General features: G+C 38.0%; 1 protein-coding gene across 1 annotated transcript in view; it reads right to left on the bottom strand.

Annotated features, from left to right (window-relative positions):
• The window catches only part of FSTL5 (follistatin like 5), a 1,363,343-nt gene that overhangs the window by 250,947 nt on the left and 1,090,824 nt on the right, over positions 1-21,572 (bottom strand). The window contains exon 9 of the mRNA XM_053703797.1: positions 10,620-10,754. Coding sequence (XP_053559772.1) covers positions 10,620-10,754 — 135 coding nt within the window. The remainder of the gene's footprint in view (positions 1-10,619; positions 10,755-21,572) is intronic.

Raw genomic sequence — 21,572 nt, forward strand, 5'->3', positions numbered from 1 at the left:
CTCTATCCCTCTATTCATCTATCTATCTATCTATCTATCTATCTATCCCTATCCCACTATCTCTATCACTCTATCTTTATCATCCTAACTAGTGTTAAAGCCTGTGCACACTGGCCAAAATGTTTAAGGAATGAAATTTACCTATCCCTCTATCCATCTATCCCTCTATCCCTATCTAATCTCTATCCCTCTATCCCTATCTATCTCTATCCCTATCTATCTCTATCCCTGTATCCCTATCCCTCTATCCCTATCCTTCTATCTATATCCCTCTATCCATCTATCTCTATTCCTCTATCCATCTATCTCTATCCATCTATCCCTATCCCTATCTATCTCTATCCCTCTATCCCTATCTATCTCTATCCCTGTATCCCTATCTCTCTTTCCCTATCCCTCTATCTCTATCCCTCTATCCATCTATCTCTATTCCTCTATCTCTATCCCTATCCCTCTATCTCTATCCCTCTATCCATTCTATCCCTATCCCTCTATCCCTATCCCCTATCCCTCTATCTCTATCCCTATATATCTCTATCCCTCTATCTCTATCCATCTATCCCTAATCCCTCTATCTCTATCCCTCTATCTCTATCCATCTATCCCTAATCCCTCTATCTCTATCCCTCTATCTCTATCCCTATCTATCCCTACCCCTCTATCCCTATCCATCTACCCCTCTATCTCTATCCCTATGCCTCTATCCCTATCCATCTACCCCTCTATCTCTATCCATCTACCCCTCTATCTCTATCCCTACCCCTCTATCCCTATCCCTATCCATCTATCCCTCTCCCTATCCATCTATCCCTCTCCCAGGTGTGTTTGTCCTTGCACAGTCTCTACTGCGCTTGACAGCTTTGTACAAACACACTTGGCTTTTATTATATAGGATATTTTGTAATAGCAAAGTTCATTGCACTTTAAGATTTAAAGCGATGGTAAATCCTACCGTTTCAAAAATGTTAGAATTTACCAGCACTAAAAATAAAGGTGACCTTCATTAACAAGTTTAAAAAAAAACTGTTTAGATGGTACCTTTATGTTGCTGTGGCTTCACTGCAATCCTAAGCGGCTATGGCTGCCCACAGCAAAAGTATTTTTATTCAGTGAGGCGATGTTTCCACCTCTTAGTAAATAGCCGTGCTAGCCATACAGCAACTGATTCCTGTGGACGTGCAACACACTAAATCCAGATATTAGTGTGTTGCACTTTCAGAAGAATAATTATTACTCCGAAAAGAGCCGAAAGCCGCAAGGGGTCATCTTCTTCCGCATTTTCAGGGAACAAAACTTCAGGTCACATATCTAGTTTTTAGATGCTGTTCACATTTAAGACCTAATGTAGGCCATTGTTTTCTATGAGAAACACAAACATAGTATATATTATTTTTTTCAACAGATCCAGCAGATTTAAATAACACCATTATTTTATGTATATCATGATGTGTAAAAAAAACTACATCAAAATGTGAAAACAATTATATTTCTATTAAAATTTTAAATAACAATTATGTAAACATCGGTAAAAGAAGGGGATTTCTCATATAAATAAGGGCCTTTGGGTATAGTTATAAAACTTTAATGTGCAAATAGGTGTCTAGGACTTTCTGGCCTAATTTATATATATATATATATATATATATATATATATATATATATATAGATGCTCAAAAAACAAAGTATTGCAGTATGCAGTGATACCTTTTTTATTGGACTAACATAATATTTAAAAGACAAGCTTTCGAGAGTTTTCCTCTCTTCCTCAGGTCTGAAGCAATACTGATCATTCTGATATAGATACACATCACATACAACAAATGGAAGGGAGGAAGGGGGTGAGAGGGGGGGTCATAAAAGCAGAGAATGTGTCTGAAGGAGAAAATAGCTGAGAATAGCCAGAAAGAATAAATAAACAGAGGAGAGTAAATAGGTCAGATGAGAGGAAAAACAAAAAGGAAAAAGAAACCAATATAGGACAATAAGATGAGAGATTATAGAAAGTTATGGTAGTGTGTGAGAAAGCCAGAGTCTACATTAAGTCCTTCATTTCTGGTATTGAAATGTGTGATCATTTTCATCTCAAACGTCTTTCGTTCATGAGAGTCTTTGAAATTCCCTTTAAGAATTTTAATCCTGAGGTTAAGGATGGAGTGACCAGTCTGAGTGAAGTGATGACCAACAGGGGTACAATATTCATTTTTCTTGTGGTTTTTGATCGAGTGTCTGTGTAGATTCATTCTGAGATGCAGCTTTAGGCCAGTTTCTCCAATGTAGCAACCTCTGTCACACGCTGTACACTGTATTATGTACACCACATTAGCAGATGAGCACGAATAGGATCCCTTAATATTGTATGACGCATTGTTGTGTCTGGCTGTGTTGTTGTCACATATATGTTGACACAGTTTGCAGAGTGATTTGTTGCATCGTGCAGTGCCATTCTGTGTGTGCTTCTGTTCTGTGGTTAATTTGCTGCGGACCAATCTCTGTCTCAGGTTAGGCGGTTGTTTGAATGCTAGTATGGGGGGTTCAGGAAATATTTTTTTGAGTGTGGGGTCCTCTGAAATTAGTGGTTGTAGATCTTTAATAATTTTGCGCACTCCTTCCAGAGTAGGGGTGTAAGTGACTACTAGAGGGGTTCTTGTTTTGTTTTCCTTTTCTTTGTATTGTAGGAGTCTTTCCCGTGGTGTTTTTAGGGCAGATTTGATTTTTTTAGATATTGTCCTTTCCTTGTAGCCCTTTTGCCTAAATGACTCTGACAGTGTACTGAGGTGGTGATCTCTGTCTTTTGTGTCAGAGCAAATGCGGTGATATCTGATAGCTTGGCTGTAGATGATACCTTGTTTGGTGTGATTGGGATGGAAGCTGGAATTGTGGAGGTAGCTGTACCTGTCTGTGGGTTTTCTGTATATAGATGAATGAAGGATGCCATTGGTGACAGTTATTGTGCAGTCCAAGAAGTTCACACTATGATTTGAAAAGTCCATTTTAAGGTTTATTGACGGGTGAAATGAATTAAATGATTTGTGGAAATCTAAGAGGCTTTCTTCTCCTTTTGTCCATATTATGAAAATATAATTGATGTAACGATAATATGTATACGGTTTGTGGGGCTGAGTATATAAGAATCTGTATTCTAGGTACGCCATGAAAAGATTGGCGTATTGTGGTGACATTTTTGTGCCCATCGCTGTCCCTGTCATTTGTAGGTAGTAATTGTTGTTAAAACTGAAATAGTTGTGTGTGAGTATGAATTCTATAAGCTGGGCAATAGTTGCACTATCATATTTGTGTGTTGTTTGGTGGGATGAGAGAAATTTACTGCAGGCCTCAATACCATCCTTATGCGGGATGTTGCTGTATAAGGATTCCACATCCATAGTAACTAGTATAGTGTTTCTAGGTAGTTCATTTATCTGGTTGAGTTTATTAAGGAAGTCTGTAGTGTCCTGTATAAAGCTATCAGTCTTAATAACAAGAGGCTTAAGAATGTTTTCTATTAGGCCAGATATTTGTTCAGTAAGTGTTCCCATACCTGTTATAATGGGGCGTCCTGGGTTTCCTGGCTTGTGGATTTTGGGTAGCATGTAGAAGGTACCCATCTGAGGATTGGAAGGTACCAGATTTTCTAATTCTTGCTGTAGGTGTTTAGGAAATGTTTTGATAAGTTTTGTGAGTTTAGCTGAATATTCCTTGGTGGGGTCCGTGTCCAGTTTTTTGTAGTAGTTTACATCAGACAACTGTCTGTAACCTTCTGTAGTGTAGTCCTGGGTATTCATGATAACTACTGATCCACCCTTGTCCGCCGGCTTGATGATGATGTTATTATTATTCATCAAGTTTTTCAAGGCATTTCTTTCCATATGTGAGAGGTTGTAAGCTATTTTTTTCTCTTGTGTGGTGACTAGGGATGCCACTCTCAGGCGAAAACTTTCAATGTAACTGTCCAATTTGATGTTACGTCCTGCTGTCGGTGTAAAATCTTTGTTCTTTTTCCTACCATTATTATCCTGTTTGAGAGTCGTGTTTTTTTTGGCATAAAAGAATTCCTTAAGTCTCAATCTTCTGAAAAAGTCTTCCAAGTCTGAATATAACTGGATGTGATCAAGATTTGTGTTAGGACAGAATGTTAGCCCCTTGGATAAGACTGATTTTTCAGGTATTGAAAGGTGATGATTAGAGAGGTTTAAAATCCCAGTATTGTCCGTGAATTGTTTTTGGTAGTTAGCAGGCTCAGTTTGGTTTGGGTCATTGGTAGTTCTGGTTGGAGTAAGCTGTTTTTCAATGGAGCAATCAGTTGATCTTTCATTAGGGCTTTCTTTGTGCTGTTTGAGCTCAGCCAGTTTCTTATTCTTTTTCCTGATGAGATTATGTTGTTGTTTCCTGTAGAAGTAATCCATTTCTAATTCCATTGCTTTGGTTTCAGGTGTAACCTGTTTAAGATCTTGAAATAAGGACTGCTTATGACAGAGTATTTTTTGTTTTCTGTCATATAGTTGGTGAATTAGGTTGTTGCGTAGTTTCTCACTAGTCTGTCTGCAGAGATTCTCAGCATATGGTGAGTTGTGGGTAGTAGAAAGTGGGTTCTTAATTCGAAGTCCATTAGGGATTAGATACATTTTCTTACAACGTGTAAGAAAATATATGTCACTGTTAATTTGTGTTTCTCTTCTAATCAGTTTGATCATTTGCTTCTTTATGCGGCTGAATACGGTATCTGTCATAGTAGTGAAGATTGGAGTAAATTTAGGCAAAAGGGCTACAAGGAAAGGACAATATCTAAAAAAATCAAATCTGCCCTAAAAACACCACGGGAAAGACTCCTACAATACAAAGAAAAGGAAAACAAAACAAGAACCCCTCTAGTAGTCACTTACACCCCTACTCTGGAAGGAGTGCGCAAAATTATTAAAGATCTACAACCACTAATTTCAGAGGACCCCACACTCAAAAAAATATTTCCTGAACCCCCCATACTAGCATTCAAACAACCGCCTAACCTGAGACAGAGATTGGTCCGCAGCAAATTAACCAAAGAACAGAAGCGCACACAGAATGGCACTGCACGATGCAACAAATCACTCTGCAAACTGTGTCAACATATATGTGACAACAACACAGCCAGACACAACAATGCGTCATACAATATTAAGGGATCCTATTCGTGCTCATCTGCTAATGTGGTGTACATAATACAGTGTACAGCGTGTGACAGAGGTTGCTACATTGGAGAAACTGGCCTAAAGCTGCATCTCAGAATGAATCTACACAGACACTCGATCAAAAACCACAAGGGAAATGAATATTGTACCCCTGTTGGTCATCACTTCACTCAGACTGGTCACTCCATCCTTAACCTCAGGATTAAAATTCTTAAAGGGAATTTCAAAGACTCTCATGAACGAAAGACGTTTGAGATGAAAATGATCACACATTTCAATACCAGAAATGAAGGACTTAATGTAGACTCTGGCTTTCTCACACACTACCATAACTTTCTATAATCTCTCATCTTATTGTCCTATATTGGTTTCTTTTTCCTTTTTGTTTTTCCTCTCATCTGACCTATTTACTCTCCTCTGTTTATTTATTCTTTCTGGCTATTCTCAGCTATTTTCTCCTTCAGACACATTCTCTGCTTTTATGACCCCCCCTCTCACCCCCCTTCCTCCCTTCCATTTGTTGTATGTGATGTGTATCTATATCAGAATGATCAGTATTGCTTCAGACCTGAGGAAGAGAGGAAAACTCTCGAAAGCTTGTCTTTTAAATATTATGTTAGTCCAATAAAAAAGGTATCACTGCATACTGCAATACTTTGTTTTTTGAGCATCTATCTACTGGACTAACACGGCTACTCCAATCTTCACTATATATATATATATATATATATATATACAGTATATATAACAGTATATATATATATATATATATATATATATATATATATATATATATATATATATATATACACACACACACCTTGCTGCGAGTGGACAGCGTTTTTAAACATAACACTAGCATTGCACAAGCCAATCGGCGGCTAGCAGGGACTATCAATCATCCTGATTGGATGTATAAAACCCATTCTTAAAAAAAAAATATGTCTCTGACAAAAAAAATCACCTCAACAAGTTAATAAGATTTGTATCTGCTCCTTAAAACATCTGTACGTTTTGAGTCACTCTCCATTACAAATAATGGAGCAACATCTATCCACTGTGAAGAACACCACCATCACAAAAATTACTTCAACACCTTAAGGAACAAAAATAAACATAAAATCTCCCCCTTAAAGGGACAGTCTACACCAGAATTTTTATTGTTTAAAAAAATAGATAATCCCTTTATTACCCATTCCCTAGTTTTGCATAAATAACGCAGTTATAATATACTTTTTACCTCTGTAATTACCTTGTATCTAAGCCTCTGCAAACTGCCCCCTTATTTCAGTTCTTTTGACAGACTTGCATATTAGTATCATCAGTGATGACTCCTAGGCAACTTCACGTGCGTGAGCTCAATGTTATCTATATGAAACACATGAACTAACACCCTCTAGTGGTGAAAAACTGTCAAAATCCCCTGAGAGAAGAGGTGGCCTTCAAGGGTTTAGAAATTAGCATATGAACCTCCTAGGTTTAGCTTTCAACTAAAAATACCAAGAGAACAAAGCAAATTTGAGAACAAAAGTAAATTGGAATAATGAAAGTTTATTTTGGTCTAGATTGTCCCTTTAAAACAAGTCACTCTAACATAAGCAAAAAAGAAAACTTGAAAACAAGTAGAGATAAATACCAGAGTCTTCATGAATTTTGCATACTGGGACAAAGTCAGGCCCATCGTTTGCATTTGCAGGACCCTGGGCAAGAGAACTTTGTCCCTGAAATGTCACAATTTTGTAAAAAAGCATACCAGCGTTCACCACCTCGAGTGCATTGAAGTTAAACTCTCTGTGTGGATGTCTGTGTCTGTTATGATATTATTTAATTAAATCCTTTGCTCCCAACCAGGGTGAGGGACCCAAAGTCTTAGTGCCAATAATTACTGAGACTTTATGCTCCTGCTGCTGCCCTGCAACATTAAAACATCATGCCTTTAATCCAATGGTGTGGATCCTCAGGGAAAAGGGCACAGTTGTGTCTACGGGACAGCTTAAGATCCTTCACCCACCACCAGGGTGATAGATCCAAAGCATCAGCTCCAATTACTGAAACTTTATGTTCCTGCTGCTGTAGCCCTACACCCTCTAAAAATGCTGCCTGTCTTCCTCCATACCTTAAGTTCTACACACTACACTCAAGGTGCTACTGCTTAAAATACAAAACACATATATTATCCATTGCAAGGGTGATAGATCCAAAGTCTTACTGCCATTTACTGAGACTTTATTTTCCTGATGTTGCTGTCCTACCCTCTGTAAAATATTCTGTCTGCCTTACACACCTTAAGTTTATCAAGTTATACTCTGGGTCCTTACAAACAACACACATCCATCACCCACTACCAGGGTGAGGGATCCAAAGTCTCAGCGCCCATTACTGAGACTATGGTCATATTGCTGCTCTACAATCATATAAAATAATCATGCTGACTCTAATCCAGAAGTGTGGATTCTTAGGGAACAGGGCACGGCTGTGCTCACAGGACAGACACACCACTGGATAATGATTCAGTCCACTTATCGTCCTTCACCAACAACCAGGGTGAGGGATCCAAAGTCTTAGCACCAATTATTGAGACTTTATGTTCCTGCTGCTGCTCTGCAACATCAAAAACATCATGCTGCCTTAGTACCTTTAATCCAACAGTGTGGTTCCTTAAGGAACAGTGCACGGCTGTGTCCACGGGACAGACACACATCTGGATGATGATACAAATTATTATCCTTCATCCACTGCCAGGGTAAGGGACCCAAAGTCTTAGCACCAATAACTGAGACTTTAAGTCCCTACAGCTGCCCTGCAAAATAAACAAAAAAATCAAGCTGCCTTAAATCCAATGCTGTGGATCCTAAGGAAACACAGGACAGACACACCACTGGAGGATAATACAGTCAGCTTATTATCCTTCATTCACCACAAGGGAGAGGGACCCGAAGTCTTAGTGTCAATTAATAAAATTTTATTTTCCTGCTGCTGCCCTGCAACATCAAAAACATCATGCCAGGAGGAAGGTAACTATTAGAGATGTGCGTTCGTTTTCGTACAATTGCACATTTGTGACAAAAATTGGATTTTCATTTTGTTTTAACAAAAAGAAAATCTGATTGAATGCACCAAGGAAAATGAAAGAAAGTGAAAAATACTGATGAAAATCGTCAGTGCATTAAGGTAAGTATTGTAGCTAAAGGTGAACTTTTAACCTGTAGCTTTGAAACATTTACATTTGTTTTAATGAAAATGAATGTAAATGTTTAACTAAAGTTCAGTATTTGATTAATTTGAAACTAAAAAATACAGAATAGTGCAGCCACTGAATATTCAGGGAAACAAATTTCCCTGGCAAGTTTAAATTATTACAATATTTTACTACTAATATCTCCTTTTTCATCTTCATTCTCAAAATAAACCTTTCTATCCTTACATTAATGTAATTGCTACTTACTTGGTCATTCATTCACCTGCCTTAACATAACCCATAACCAATAACAAACCATTAGTATTTCCTATAACTTCTCCATCTCATCATTTCTCCTTACAAACATGTAAAAAAAAACTTAATTAACCTAGTACCTACCACCTTATCACACTAGGACATACTAATTAACTTATTAATATACTAACTGGGCTTGTTTGTGACATGAATGTTTGTGAGTGTATATGAGTGAGAGTCAGGTTTATGTGTGCAAAATAGTGATATGAGAGTTGTGTGTGTAGAGAAAAGAATGTTAATTGGAAATGTGAGAGTATGTGTGCGGTGAGTAAAAATGATTGTTCGTTGACACAATACCATGGTGTTACTGACACTGCAGGTGTGTAAGTGACTGTGTTGTATTTGTTCTTTGTTGTAATAATTTGTATCCTAAATAGAAAGTAATTATTAACAAAAACATGACCTTCCCCTGAACAATGTGTTTTCTTGCTGGATCTGTGTATCCTTGATGTGTATACTGAACCTGTTTAATAAAAATGTAATTAAAAAAACAAACAAACAAAAAAAACATGACCTTCCCGGCAGAGAAGGCCATGAGAAATACCACCTGCGGTGCGATGTCATTGAGGGCAACTTCTACAGCACCAACTTAGCAGACCTATACAAGATCCTTGACTTGGACTTTCATTACCATTTCATATTTGATCTGCCACACAGTTGCAGAGATGCCAAACACTGGAACCAGGTGGCACACCGCAAATTCTCTCAGATCTTGCTAGCTCATATTGCATGTGCCTGGGGGGTGGAGGTGCCTGCCTTATAGCAAATGTATAGGAGGTGTAAAACAGAGGGTGTTACAGAGAAAATTATCTTTTACTTTGGATGCTGCTAAGTGAACATGAAAGCCGTTACTGGGTAACTAAAGACAGGGCACAAAAAATAGATGTATTAATAAAAGAATACGTTTAAGAATTGCATAGAATGAGAAACTTAAAGGGACAGTCAACACAAAAATTGTTATTGTTTAAAAAGATAGATAATCCCTTTACTACCCACTCCCCAGCTTTGCACAACCAACATGGTTATATTAACATACTTTATAACCTTTAAACCTCTAAATTTCTGTCTGTTTCTAAGTACCTATAGACAGCCACATGATCATGCTTTTGTATTTGCTTTTTACATCAGGGGAAACTAGTTTATGTAAACCATATAGATAACATTGTGTTGACGCCCATGGATTCTACCAACACAGCACTAATTGGCTTAAATGCAAGTCAATAGATAAAGTCATGTGATCAAGGGGCAGTCAGAAGATGCTTAGAAACAAGGTAATCACAGAGGTAAAAAGTGTATTAATATAACTTTGTTTTCTGTGCAAAACTGGGGAATGGTTAATAAAGGGATTAGCTATTTTTTAAAACAATAAAACATTTTGAGTTGACTGTCCACAAGGGTCAGCAGTGGTTTCTATGACACAAATGATGTGTTTACAGAAGCATGACACACTGCTGCCAGCTCTCTGAACAGGCATGGTGTTTGAATACTGGTGCATGGACCCCCACAGCATATGTGTGTATGCACCTGAAAAAAATCAACAACTTTTACTAGAAGATTTTTTGCTAATGGAAGTATATTACAAAAATGCTTATATTTCCTATTGAAATGCACTCATGCACAGATTAGATTAGATTCTTAATAATACTGGTATTGGGACTTTGACTGAGTTTTTATTTTAATGGGTTACAGGGGGCGGCCACCGGCCAATAGTTAAATAACTGTGCATTCATTATGGAATGCATGCTAGAAGCTCCTATAGTACTGGCAAAGCAAATATAACATATTTCAGATTTTTTTTTTCTTAAAAAGTCATCTAATAATTAATCTTGAGTTTCAGTTTAAGGAAAAAATAAAAATAAAAAATAAAATAAATAAATATATATATATATATATATATAGAAATGTAAATTAAAAATATGAGAAAATTGGTCTTGTAAAGGCACAATTTATTTTATACACACGTGTTTTTCTAGCCGAATCCTCAACAAAAAGTGAAGAGATATCTTCATCCACTCCAGCTTCATTTTTTGCTATGCAAGTATAAGCCCCTGTGTCTTCATATCGCACATTGCTGATGTGAACTTCACTACCATTTGCTGAAACATAAATTAAAGAGAATTGAATTCATAACCATATTGCCCATACGTAACAGTTTTTGTCATTTCTTAAATGTTTTTGTTTATTAAAATGATCTAGTTGGCTACTCAAACAAAACTTATTTATAGTTACATTTTTAATATGATCAAATTGTACATTTATTTTCATTAAATAGAACAATACACATTTCAAAGTAAGAAACAACTGTATTCTAAGTGCTTAAGCTCTGTATATTGCCAGGCTTAGTTGGCATCACCTAAAGTTGATTAATGAAAAGTAAACTTATTGTTTGCATAGGGGCCTATCTATCAAGCTCCGAATGGAGCTTGAGGCCCTGTGTTTCTGGCGAGCCTGCAGGCTCGCCAGAAACACAAGTTATAAAGACCGCTGCTCCATAACCCTGTCCGCCTGCATTGATGAGGCGGACAGGAATCACCGGAATTCAACCCGATCGAGTACGATCAGGTTGATTGACATCCCCCTGCTGGCGAGTCTTCAGGGGGCGGCGTTGCACCAGCAGCTCACAAGAACTGCTGGTGCAATGCTGAATACGGAGAGCGTATTGCTCTCCGCATTCAGAGATGTCTGTCGGACCTGATCCGCACTTTCGGATCAGATCCGACTTGGGTTGCCACCTTTTGCCCAGAAAATTCCTGGACACTGTTTAAGTGGGCGTGGGTTGGGGTGTGGCTTCTCGCGGCCTCAAATTCTTTATGAAATCAATAAATATATGTATTTATCCAGAAGAGGGTACATAATCTTATAGACTTCACTGTTTGATGTGACCTGTGTGACACATAATGGCAATGGCACCATGGTATATTATTTCTTCTATCTAAGGTTAGTCTACAGTCTAGCAGAGGTCAGTATGGCGCTGTTGGCATCACTAACGCAGGACACCCCGCACACATTTACACGTATGATACCTCGAGCTGAAGAGATGAAGGTGGCATCTCTCACCAACAGCTGCAGCATGAGGCCTGTCTGTGTGCAGCCTGCAGGATGTGATGACTCTGCTCCTCGACCGGCCTCTTCCCCCCTCCAACTGTCCCTCCCACACTCTGTCTCTCCTCTCCTCCAGACTCCACCTACCTATTTTCCCCCGGGCTAAGCGCTCCTCTGGCCAGCTAGTTTTTTTTAAAGTCTGTGCTCACTGCTGCTTGCTGCGTCAGGGAAGCGCTTAGCCGGGGCATTTGAGGCTAGTTCAGGGACACAGAGCCTCAGACCGGGACTGTCCCGGTGATACCGGGGCGGGTGGCAACCCTAGATCCGACAGACATATGATAAATAGGCCTCATAGTGTCAAAATACTTGAATATTATACTGAACATCTCTGTATTGTCATGTAAATATGTTTAACCCTTTCACTTTTGAGTAATTTTCACACCCCTGTGATAATGGTGTTTTTAGTTGTTTGTTGCTGTCTTTAGGGGATAGGGGCACCTTTGGGGGTACTGACTTCATACAGTACATTTAATAGAAGATTGGCATAAAAATGGCAATTAACTACTAATGAAAAGGGTATGAGACAGCACACTGGAACAAGGTTAATTCTTCTAGTTTAAACTGAGGTCTCATACTGCTTTGTGTTTTATGTGGGAAGGGGGCTATAAAAGTGCTCTCTATCACTCCTCTAACACAGCATGGCTGTCTACTTGTGGTAGGTGATCAATATTACTAATTTGAAAGAGGAGAATTACCTCTTTCACATGAGGAGTCTCACATCGCTTTAATTAAATCAGACAAGAAGATAGGGGCTTTCTTGTGGGATAGTTAGTAGCCATTTTTAATGATGATCAGCTACATCCTGGGGGGGTAAGTGTACGCTTTCAAATGAGAGGTCACATGTACCACTAGCCCAAATGGGGGAGGGGGGGTTCCATAAAAGCCCCCTCACCCTCAAATTAAACAGCATAATGAATGCTGCTGTAGGTAACCAGCATTTGTACAGTGATCACCTGCAACTTACGTTTCCTCTCTTTCAAATGTGTTACTTACCAATCTAGCTCAAACAGGGGTGAGATAGGGGCTCCATTAAAGCCCCTCCCACTCAGGTTAAACAGCATTTTAAATGCTGCTGCATGTAATAACCACTTTTAATATGATCACATGCAACTTACAGGGGCATGCAACTTCTTATTTGGAAGAGCAGATTGTTTCCCTTTAAGTAGCCTGGTTGCTTAGATACAGGCTTAAAAAACCCTATTCTCCAGACCCCTGGCTTTCTGCTTTAGTAGGCAGTCCCTCTCCTTTTTGACATCACAAAAAGTCCCCTTTTCCCATTTGCAATACAGGAGTCCCCAGGATCCAGATCAGAAGGGGGACTACCAGGAGTGTTTGTTATCCACAGTACAGGAGTAAATGTGCATGACAAGAATGACTTGCCAAGGTTTATTAGGTCTTGAGAGTATTTTCTTTATTACATAATTTTGGTTATACAGGCTTATACTTCATGTATAGAATTTAATATGTAGGCGATTGAAAAATGATAATCATTGAAACTATATGTGTGCTATCTGGACTGGTTGAGTATAGACATGTTAAACACACACACACTACTGATAAACTTTAGTGTTGCTCAATAGTGTTATATTAAGAGAGAAGGAGTGAGACAAAGAGTCCCTAGCAATTAAAGCAAACGGTCCTTTTATGTAATCAGATCTTCGCTGTACAAATAACTGTTTAATATAAAATGATGATAGTATTTTGTCCTTTATTGGCAGATATTGTTAACCAGCTAATATTCAAGTTTCAGCAACACCTTTAATGTCATCAAATTAATAATCCCATCACAAAAAAGAGGGTGTTATCTTTTATTTGTGCTCAATTAATCAGAGCTTTCAATAACGCATAATTATTTCACGTGTCTACAAACTATTTTGGTATGACTGATTAATTTGTAGTTAGTGTTGACATGTGAATGCCTTTTTAGTAACAATTACAGATTATTTTCTTGAGCGTATTAAAGTTTTTTTGTTGTTAATAGTTAAGTCTAATTTGGTATTTTTACATTTATTTTACTGACGGTCTCTGACCCAAAAATGTAGCTCTTTCCTTTTAAAATAACTATTTGTATTATATGGGGGAAAATCTGTATTGTAGGTTTCAATTGAGAACAATTTTTTCATGTGCCTGCACTTTCTATTACTTAATAGTAAAAATTGTTTCTTACAGTTTGACTGGTGTTTATAAAAAAAAAAGAAAAACATGATTTATTTTTACCTGATAAATTCCTTTCTTTCTTGGTGGTGAAAGTCCACAATTCATTACCTGGCCAACAGGAGGAGGCAAAATCACCCCACACCAGAGGTTTAAGTATCCCTCCTTCTTCCCTTACCCTCCCAGTATTATGTATAGCCAAGAATAGGAGGAAGAAGCGAGAAAGAAAGTAGGGTAAAGAGGTGCAAAATAGAACTGCAGCTAACCATGAAAAATCGACGGGTTTGTGGACTCTCACCACCAAGAAAGAAAGGAAAGTTTCAGGTAAAAATAAATTATGTTTATTTTTCTTAAGGTGGTGAGAGTCCACGATTCCTTAATGAGAACTAATACCCAAGCTCTGGAGTCCACAAAGAAAATGGGTGGGAAATTAGAAAAGGCAGGCACCCATTTACCGGGAACCACAGCCTGAAGAACCTTTCTCCCAAAAGCTGCCTCCGCCAAGACAAATACATCAAATTGATAGAATTTTGTGAAAGTATGGAGAGATGACCACGTCGCAGTCTTGTAAATTTGTTCTACTGAGGCCACATTTTTAAAAGAGGTAGAAATGGAACGAGTTGAATGAGTTGTAATTTGTGGCAGCGATTGTCCTGCCTCCAAATAAGCCCTATGGGTTACATTTTTCAAAGTCTGAAAAACCTCTGGGGGCCTGATATTCAAATGCTCTCTGCTCAGGTGAGATGATCTAAGATGTCTCGTCAGTAAGTAGAGGTCCTAAAAAAATGTTAGAAACAAATTTCACAAACTTTTAATTTGAAAGATAACTATCTCAGTACGTAGGATTCTTGATGTGACATACAGACGCCTACATTATTATATAAGGTCTAAAAAAAATCTGAAATATTTTGCATGATTTCTCTCCATTCCAGTGAGCTTTTGAATATCAGGCTCTTAAAGAGAACTAAGCATTTAATTTCCAAGCAGTCAAACTTAGGAACTGAACATTTTGATAGAAGAATGGACCTTGAGAAAGCAAATTTGGCACATGAGAAAGATACCATGGAGGAGCACTAGACATTTGAACTAGATCTGCCTACCGTTCCATTTGTACTTCTGCTAAGGGTTATTGCTCACATCACACAGAAGTACAAATGGAGGAAACAGATAACCTAGTTGCTAAGACCAAGGAACTGCTAGTGCATCTATCACCTCATCCTCAACCCTCAACACATATCTGGGGAGTTTGTGGTTTAGATGAGAAGCCAGCAATAACCCAACTGGTCAAAAATCTTCTGATTGAGGGACTATTCCCCCGAATGCAACATCTAATGACTCAGATAATTCACGTTCCAGGTGTTGACCCTAGGAATGTGAATGGCTGAAATGGAACATTGATGAGCTTCTGCCCAATTCAGAGCATGTGACACAATTTTAATCGCTAAGGGACTTTGGGATGATTGATATAAGCTAGTGCAGTTATGTTGTCTGACTAAAAGCGAATGAAAGGACTAATTTGAGAAGAGTCCAAGACCAAAGCACTCTAAAATTTGTACAAAGTTCCAGGACAGTTATTTGCAGCCTTGCTTTGTAAGGCGACTACACTCCCTGAGACCGCTCCCCATCATGAGAAACCTGCATCTGTTGTAATTATTTCCCATGACATACCAGAGTGGAGGATGTCCATCAAGATAGAGATTGTCCAACCACCTGGTCCAACTGAATTAATTGAGACTTGTTGGTGTGATCTCCATTTAACTGCCCTAGAATACAAAGCTTCAGAGAGTGTAGATTAAATTTTACAAACGGAATGACATCTGATGCTGCCACCATCAGACACATTACCTCCATACACTGGGCCACAGAAAGCCTGAGAAAGGGACTGTAAATTTCAGCAACCCAAAAGTAGCTTGAGCTAGCATTGCTCTGTCATAAACAGCATTGTGTAGATAGAATCTATGATCACCACCAGAAAGAATACTTGTGTGCCGGGTATTTAAAGAACTCTTTGCCACATTTATCTTCTCATCATGACAATGAAGAAACTAAAGTAGTTTCTCTATGTTTACAGTCGCTAAAGGTAAAGATGGAGCTTAAAACAATATATTGTCCAAGTATGTCTCTACCACTATTCACAGCATACTGATGACTGATAGCAATGCACCCAAAACCTTTGTAAAGATCCTGGGTGCTTTAGGCAGACCAAATGGAAGAGCTAAGCTGATAATGCCTGTTCAGAAATGAAATTATGGTTCTCTGTGTGAATAGGTATGTGTAAGTAGGCATCCTTAAAGTCTATTGTTCTCATTATTGAACCTGGAGCACTAAGAATAATTTGAGCCCTTTGCAGTCAAATACCTGAAATCATGAAAAAACATATTTATTCAATAATAATATTCAATGATAATTTTGACTATGTATTTACTGTAAATATTTCACATGCCAGTATTCTTCACATAGAGGAATATGGTCTATGTATTTTTTATGATTTTTCTAATTATATCAGTTAATATCTATACATATCTATGTATATATATAGGTTAATAGGACATGCGCACTCTCACGAACAGTATCACGATTTGCCAGGGTGCATGAATGTAGGTAATAATAGCAAAAGATAGAAGACAACACTCTCTGGTCTTAAATACAAAAGTTGTTTTATTTGTAGTGACGTTTCGGGGACAGCTTCCCCTTCCTCAGACCAAAGAACAATACAAAGTGCCAAACATTTATACAGATACAGACTCCTCCCCCTGTTAAAATACCACCAAGATTAGTTGCTAAGCAACCATTACCTGGCTGGTAGACAATAAAGCAATTATCTAAAATACAGACAACACCTGTGTAGAGTGAAAATAAAGACACACTGTTGCAAAAACTGTGTATTTGAGCCATAAGACATGTAATCACTTTCAGCTGTGTGCAACCAAAACAGACTGTTATATTTTTTCTTTTCAAATCGGTTTATAGTCTCGCATGTATTGTTGCCACAACCTAGTTATCTACAGGAATCAAATTGTTGCAAAGTTCTTACTGGTAACACTCTAATAACCGGGTACATATAGAGTGTTAACTGTGTATGTATTCAGCTGAGTTAGTTTTACACATGCATTATAGGGTATTATATCTCTCCTTTGTAGGTAAATATACGTTCAGGTAACCTCCAAAACTTTCAGTATTCCAGTATATTATATTGTATCACAGGTACATAACATGAAAATATATTGGTGGTCTCGGACTGACTTTATGCAATGGTAAAGACTTCACCCCAGGTTACTCACGGTTATCCGGCCCCACTATGCGGGTTGTTAGAAAGTGTTCAGGCACTCCTCCTTCTCACCAGACAGCCGTTATCCAGTACAGAACTAGTAGCTTAAAAGATCTCCGCGGTGTATCTCACACACCAAAAAAGAATCCAATATTACCACAAATGCGAAGAAATAAGCATTCATAGACCGAGCTAAATCAACACTGTGTATTTATTGTCACATCGAAAAAACAAAGGTTCCACCACTCCACACACTACAGCTACATCCAACGCGTTTCCTGCTGCTAAACAGCACTTCGTCAGATAGAGTGAAAATACACTGATTGAAAACACCTGATTGTGTAAACACTTGTCTTGCTAACTATACATTTGAATTAATTACAGTTAACCTTCAACAATGGGAAGCCATAGAGCAACTTACTTTAAACTGTACAGTCATATTGCATGAAATCATTAGAAAATGAACAGAAAAACATAGTGTCCTATGCCGGTTTGGGATACTTGAAAACAACCGATAGTAAAAACACTTATCTACTTAGCTATACATTAGTATTAATTCCAGTTAACCTTCAACCATGGGTAGCCATAGAACAACTTAATCTAAATTGTACAGTCACATTGCAAAAATCATTAGAAAATGGACAGGTAAACATAGTGTCCTATGCCGGTTTGAGATACTTGAAAACAACTGATAATAAAGACACTAGTAATAATTACAGTTAACCTTCAACAATGGGTAGCCATAGAACAACTTAATCTAAATTGTACAGTCATATTGCAAAAAATCATTGAAAAATTAACAGAAAAACATAGTGTCCTATGCCGGTTTGAGATACTTGAAAACAATCGATAGTGAAAACACTTATCTAGTGAGCTATACATTAGTATTGATTCCAGTTAACCTTCAACAAAGGGTAGCCATAGAACAACTTAATCTAAATTGTACAGAACCATTTCAAAAATCATTAGAAAATGGACAGATAAACATAGGCCTAGATTTGGAGTTTGGCGGTAGCCGTGAAAACCAGTGTTAGAGGCTCCTAACGCTGGTTTTAGGCTACCACCGGTATTTGGAGTCACTCAAAAAAGGTTCTATCGCTCACTTTTCAGCCGCGACTTTTCCATACCGCAGATCCACTTATGTAAATTGCGTATCCTATCTTTTCAATGGGATTTTTATAACTCCGGTATTTAGAGTCGTGTCTGAAGTGAGCGTTAGAATTCTAACAACAAAACTCCAGCCGCAGAAAAAAGTCAGTAGTTAAGAGCTTTCTGGGCTAACGCGGTTCATAAAGCTCTTAACTACTGTACTCTAAAGTACACTAACACCCATAAACTACCAATGTACCCCTAAACCGAGGTCCCCCCACATCGCCGCAACTCGATTCAATTTTTTTAACCCCTAATCTGCCGACCGCCACCTACGTTATCCTTATGTACCCCTAATCTGCTGCCCCTAACACCGCCGACCCCTATATTATATTTATTAACCCCTAATCTGCCCCCCACAACGTCACCGCCAGCTACCTACACTTATTAACCCCTAATCTGCCGTCCGCACGCTGCCGCCAGCTACATTATCCCTATGTACCCCTAATCTGCTGCCCTAACATCGCCGACCCCTATATTATATTTATTAACCCCTAATCTGCCCCCCACAACGTCGCCTCCACCTGCCTACACTTATTAACCCCTAATCTGCCGAGCGGACCTGAGCGCTACTATAATAAAGTTATTAACCCCTAATCCGCCTCACTAACCCTATAATAAATAGTATTAACCCCTAATCTGCCCTCCCTAACATCGCCGACACCTAACTTCAATTATTAACCCCTAATCTGCCGACTGGAGCTCACCGCTATTCTAATAAATGTATTAACCCCTAAAGCTAAGTCTAACCCTAACACTAACACCCCCCTAAGTTAAATATAATTTACATCTAATGAAATTAATTATCTCTTATTAAATAAATTATTCCTATTTAAAGCTAAATACTTACCTGTAAAATAAATCCTAATATAGCTACACTATAAATTATCATTATATTATAGCTATTTTTGGATTAATATTTATTTTACAGGTAACTTTGTAATTATTTTAACCAGGTACAATAGCTATTAAATAGTTAAGAACTATTTAATAGTTACCTAGTTAAAATAATAACAAAATTACCTGTAAAATAAATCCTAACCTAAGTTACAATTAAACCTAACACTACACTATCATTAAATTAATTAAATAAAATATCTACAATTACCTACAATTAAACCTAACACTGCACTATCAATACATTAATTAAATACAATATCTACAAATAACTACAATGAAATAAACTAACTAAAGTACAAAAAATAAAAAAGAACTAAGTTACAAAAAATAAAAAAATATTTACAAACATAAGAAAAATATTACAACAATTTTAAACTAATTACACCTACTCTAAGCCCCCTAATAAAATAACAAAGCCCCCCAAAATAAAAAAATGCCCTACCCTATTCTAAATTACTTAAGTTCAAAGCTCTTTTACCTTACCAGCCCTGAACAGGGCCCTTTGCGGGGCATGCCCCAAGAAGTTCAGCCTGTAAACAAAAACATACAATACCCCCCCCCAACATTACAACCCACCACCCATATACCCCTAATCTAACCCAAACCCCCCTTAAATAAACCTAACACTAAGCCCCTGAAGATCATCCTACCTTGTCTTCACCTCACCGGGTATCACACCGATCCGTCCTGGCTCCAATATCTTCATCCAACCCAAGCGGGGGCTAGACATCCACTGAAGAAGTCCAGAAGAGGGTCCAAAGTCTTCATCCTATCCGGGAAGAAGAGTAGATCCGGACCGGCAACCATCATCTTCCAAGCGGCATCTTCTATCTTCATCCGATGAGGACCGGCTCCATCCTGAAGGTAGGAATATTCTGATTGGCTGATGGAATCAGCCAATCAGAATCAAGATCAATCCGATTGGCTGATTCCATCAGCCAATCAGAATATTACTACCTTAATTCCGATTGGCTGATAGAATCCTATCAGCCAATCGGAATTCGAGGGACGCCATCTTGGATGACGTCCCTTAAAGGAACCGTCATTCTTCAGTTGGACGTCGCCGGATGAAGATGGGTCCGCGGTGGAGGTCTTCAGGATGGAGCCGGTCCTCATCGGATGAAGATAGAAGATGTCGCTTGGAAGATGATGGTTGCCGGTCCAGATCTACTCTTCTTCCCGGATAGGATGAAGACTTTGGACCCTCTTCTGGACTTCTTCAGTGGATGTCTAGCCCCCGCTTGGGTTGGATGAAGATATCGGAGCCAGGACGGATCGGTGTGATACCCGGTGAGGTGAAGACAAGTAGGATGATCTTCAGGGGCTTAGTGTTAGGTTTATTTAAGGGGGGTTTGGGTTAGATTAGGGATATGTGGGTGTTGGGTTGTAATGTTGGGGGGGGGTATTGTATGTTTTTTTTACAGGCAAAAGAGCTGAACTTCTTGGGGCATGCCCCGCAAAGGGCCTTGTTCAGGGCTGGTAAGGTAAAAGAGCTTTGAACTTTAGTAATTTAGAATAGGGTAGGGCATTTTTTTATTTTGGGGGGCTTTGTTATTTTATTAGGGGGCTTAGAGTAGGTGCAATTAGTTTAAAATTGTAATATTTTTCTTATGTTTGTAAATATTTTTTTATTTTTTGTAACTTAGTTCTTTTTTATTTTTTGTACTTTAGTTAGTTTATTTCATTGTAGTTATTTGTAGATATTGTATTTAATTAATGTATTGATAGTGTAGTGTTAGGTTTAATTGTAGGTAATTGTAGATATTTTATTTAATTAATTTAATGATAGTGTAGTGTTAGGTTTAATTGTAACTTAGGTTAGGATTTATTTTACAGGTAATTTTGTTATTATTTTAACTAGATAACTATTAAATAGTTCTTAACTCCTGGTTAAAATAATTACAAAGTTACCTGTAAAATAAATATTAATCCTAAAATAGCTATTATATAATTATAATTTATAGTGTAGCTATATTAGGATTTATTTTACAGGTAAGTATTTAGCTTTAAATAGGAATAATTTATTTAATAAGAGATAATTAATTTCGTTAGATGTAAATTATATTTAACTTAGGGGGGTGTTAGTGTTAGGGTTAGACTTAGCTTTAGGGGTTAATACATTTATTAGAATAGCGGTGAGCTCCAGTCGGCAGATTAGGGGTTAATAATTGAAGTTAGGTGTCGGTGATGTTAGGGAGGGCAGATTAGGGGTTAATACTATTTATTATAGGGTTAGTGAGGCGGATTAGGGGTTAATAACTTTATTATAGTAGCGCTCAGGTCCGCTCGGCAGATTAGGGGTTAATAAGTGTAGGCAGGTGGAGGCGACATTGTGGGGGGC

Source organism: Bombina bombina, chromosome 2, assembly GCF_027579735.1.
Source record: "Bombina bombina isolate aBomBom1 chromosome 2, aBomBom1.pri, whole genome shotgun sequence".
In the NCBI taxonomy this organism is placed as follows: Eukaryota; Metazoa; Chordata; class Amphibia; order Anura; family Bombinatoridae; genus Bombina; species Bombina bombina.